Below are 3,801 nucleotides of genomic sequence, written 5' to 3'. Positions count from 1 at the left end.
AACTCGCCGCCACTTCCTCGCCGCCTCGGCCGTATCTAGACCCACAGTGTGTAGCAGAGACCACGCTTTAATATTGAGCATAATTTAAAAATGTCTGTGTCAAACTTACTGCAACGAACTGCTGTAAGGGTATAACTAGGAAGCGCGGTAGGAGGGCAAAATTTTTAGCGCCACCGCAGCACGGGAGGGAGAATTACGCCCAGGAGCAAATGGACGTATCAATGCATCGGAACGTCAGCTGTTGGATCGATGCATCGATAGAAAACGATTATTATTTACACCCCTAGTATTTATACAAAAAAGTATTGCATGCTTTAGGTGCTTTTATTTCATATGGAAAGAAAATTTGTTTATATTTTCAGAACAGGCTTCGACTTAAAAAGAGATGACTGCGCTTTTAACGCTAGAACTACCAAGGCTCATTTTGACATTTCTGAGACTTTTAAGGTAAAGAACTTTATATACATGATTCTTATGTTGGTCTTGTTAATTGATTTTTCCTGTTTCTTTATTTTCCTCATTTTCACATACTTTTTTTTAATAAAATAAAAACGTAAAAATGGTTTATTTTACTGCAACCTCCAACAGGCAAAAGTTTTGAAGACTCTATTATTTTCATTGTAAATTCTTTGTTTCCCTCCCGAAACGAAGCAAAAACATCTGAAAAATGTCAGAAAGAGGTAATTTGGCAGAATTATTAGTGAAAAGCATTTAGCTGGGTAAAATAAAATCTTTTGAATTTTAAACTGTTAGTTTTTCTGAATATAAAAGTGCAATGTTATGCACTGTTATGTTTTTGAAGGTGATTTAAACATATTGTGAAATATCGTGTATCGCAATTATAGGCCAAATTATCGTGATATTAGATTTTCCTCGTATCGCCCAGCCCTGATCTGAGCAGCCTTTTTTTAGCCCCTGACGAGCAGCGTGCAGCAGGAGGTTGTTTTATACGTCCATACAGCTGGAAATAAACTCTTATCACTCTGGACTTTTTTAGCATCTTTGAAAATTATTTTTTTCTGCTATGCTTGCTCTTTTTCTCTTTCTTTTATCTATCTTTTTTGTCCTTTTCTCTTTCTGTTTCACTCTCTCTCTCTCTGGTTGAGAGACTGAGAACAAGTCTGTAAAGTGTTTTGGTGCTGAGCCATTTAGGGATTTATAGACTAACAGACGTATTAAAGTCTATCCTCTGAGATATGGAAGGGCCTCTGTTAGGACTTCAAGGCTGGGGTGATACACTCCTCTGTCTTTAAGTGAAGAAGCTGTTCAGGTCTGAGTTTACCCAGATGTTGGGTCTGATCTCATCTTGCCCTCTGGATGTTCTGTGACTGACACGGACTGAGCTCTTATAGTGATAAATCAGTGACCTGTTGCTGCTCAGGTTTGTCCACTGAGCAGAAAACCTGGTCCGTCCCTGATCAGACCAGACCAGCTTGACATTAAAATCCATTAAATGTGATTTATTAAAAAAATAAATAAATAACTTTTATAAAAATAAGTTCATCAGATATATCGCACTATATTTGTGCGGAATGCTGTTATTTATTCAGGTTGATGGAAAACCAGCTGAACTGCTTGTTCTGAGTTTAGAGATCAAACAGACATGCTTTGATGGACTTTGGTCCGTGATTCCAAGAACTCGCAACAGAATTTATCTATGAGTGGAAACCTGTAGAAATCCTCTAAAGCAGGGGTCTTCGATATTTTCCAGGCCGAGGAGCCCCTAATTATATATATTTTATGAAATCGTGTTATATCAAACCGTCTATAGCAGGGGTCTGCAACCTGCGGCTCCAGAGCCACATGGCTCTTTGGTTCCTCTCCAGCGGCTCTTAATAGTGGCTAAAATGTATAGAAAGAGCTCAATATTGTACTATAATAGACACCAGTATTAAAAGCTTTAGTGTTTTTCATAAGATAGAAAATAATGATATGAAAAGAACCAGAAATATGTTTAAGGAGCCATTTTTTTTTAATTAGCTTGGAAATGATGTGTTTTAATATTATTTTAAAAGCTAAAATACATAAATCGTTATTTGTTTAATATGGCAACTAATCTAATAAAAAATAAATAAATAGTATTTATTTTTTAATTTTTTAGTCATGTTATGTTTTGTGGCTCCAAACAACTTTTTCTTGGTCGTACTCGAAGCAAAATGGCTCGTTGGATGTGAAAGGTTGCAGAGCCCTGGTCTATAGTCACTATTACAGCTGGAGTAATGTAATGAAAATAATTTTGCCCTGGGATTATTAGAATATTTCTGATTCAGATTCCTCATAGATGGGACGGGTGTTGTGAATGAAACGGTTCCCAGCTTGAAAGAGCTCCTGTGTGTCGCTGAATGTGTGCATGATGACGGAGACATCTTCTGCCTCCATTTATCTGTTTACTAGTGTGTTGAATTCAAGTTAATGTGTATTTAAATACATTTCAATTAGTGGAAAAAATTGCAGGGGGGAATATATATATATATATCTATCACTGTTTCCAACAAGGTGAAGTGGTCGACCTCTTTGCCTCTACTTAGAAACTCATTCAGAGCTTTTTTTTATGGATACCCCAGTTCTTTGATTTCAGATGCATTGCAGTAAATATTAGGATGTTGAACTAATGTAAATTCTGTCTTTTTTTTTTGCAGACTGGTGTCATCCATCCACGCTCTCATGGCAACAACAGCAGGAGTCATTATCGTGTCATCATGCAGAGGGAACATCATTTATGACAGGTCAGTTTTATTGAACTACTTCTTCTAATTCAATAATGACTGCCTCTTTTATCTGTTTCTGGCATTTCTTGAAGTGGTGAGAGATAATGAGGAGTAGATATCTTGCTGCTGATAGGTCTCCAAAGCTGCTTTATTCGTATGCCGGTAAAGCCAAAATAATTTATACACCCTGCAGTTTAAGATGAGAAGTTTGGCTCTGATTAGAAATGAGATAGAAATCTTCAAAGAGATAAAATGGTCTAAGAGGAGGAACATTTCTATTATGCATGTTTTTTTAATGCTAGGAGTTATTCAGTCCTCTGTCTGTAATCAGTGGAATAATGTTTCTTTATCAAACTCCTTATATTGTTTTTGTCTCTAATGTCTCAGATCAATTGAAGTATCGGCTATTCTGAGCCTTTCTGGGCAAAACGGATCTGTTTTAATCCAAATCTGATCATGATAACGATGTGATGCTCATAACATCCCATTACCACCACATGCTAAAAAATAAAAAAATAAAAAGCCCCCAAAAAACTGTCTCTTTTAACGTCTTTATGTAGCATTAGAGGCTGCTGGAAACAACCTGAGGAATTTCAAGAAATTCAACCTAAAACTTTTCCCCTTTTTTCACGAACTCTGATTGCTTCGCTCCTTCGCTTAGTTGATGCTTTTTTTTGTGTGGTTTTTTTAAATTTGAATTTTTTTTTAGTACATAAAAGGTAGGGCTGCAATTAAAGTCGTAGGGAAGCGGCTGTTCCAACCGTTGCATTTCCAAATTCTCCCGAGTGGTGCATGGCTTTACACGAGTGAATAAAGTGAATGTGATTGGTGGTTTATCAAGGGGGCGGGATTGTTTTGGCGGATGGTTCGCAAGCAAGTTTAGTTGTGGCCGATTTGTCGGAAGCATCTTGTTATTCAGTTAGCAACTTAGTGCTAGTAGGTTCAAAATGGGAAATTCCATTGGGACAAAGTAGTGCTAAATTGTTGACTTAGAAACGACCCTGTCAAGGAACACTATGGACAGCGAAAACATGCGAGAGTAGGAGAGTTTTGTGTCGGAGGTCGTGGATGAGTCTCCTCCGTCATCCATTTT

At 37.2% G+C, this 3,801-nt stretch overlaps 1 protein-coding gene across 1 annotated transcript in view; it reads left to right on the top strand.

Moving 5' to 3' along the window:
* LOC107081863 (protein FAM57A-like) overlaps positions 1–3,801 on the top strand; it is a 54,262-nt gene that overhangs the window by 15,799 nt on the left and 34,662 nt on the right. Inside the window, exon 2 of the mRNA XM_015370193.1 lies at positions 2,640–2,726. Within this exon, the coding sequence (XP_015225679.1) occupies positions 2,640–2,726 (87 nt within the window). The remainder of the gene's footprint in view (positions 1–2,639; positions 2,727–3,801) is intronic.

Source organism: Cyprinodon variegatus, unplaced genomic scaffold, assembly GCF_000732505.1.
Source record: "Cyprinodon variegatus isolate N-32 unplaced genomic scaffold, C_variegatus-1.0 Scaffold43, whole genome shotgun sequence".
Lineage (NCBI taxonomy): Eukaryota > Metazoa > Chordata > Actinopteri > Cyprinodontiformes > Cyprinodontidae > Cyprinodon > Cyprinodon variegatus.
This window is presented reverse-complemented; position numbering and strand designations above follow the sequence as displayed.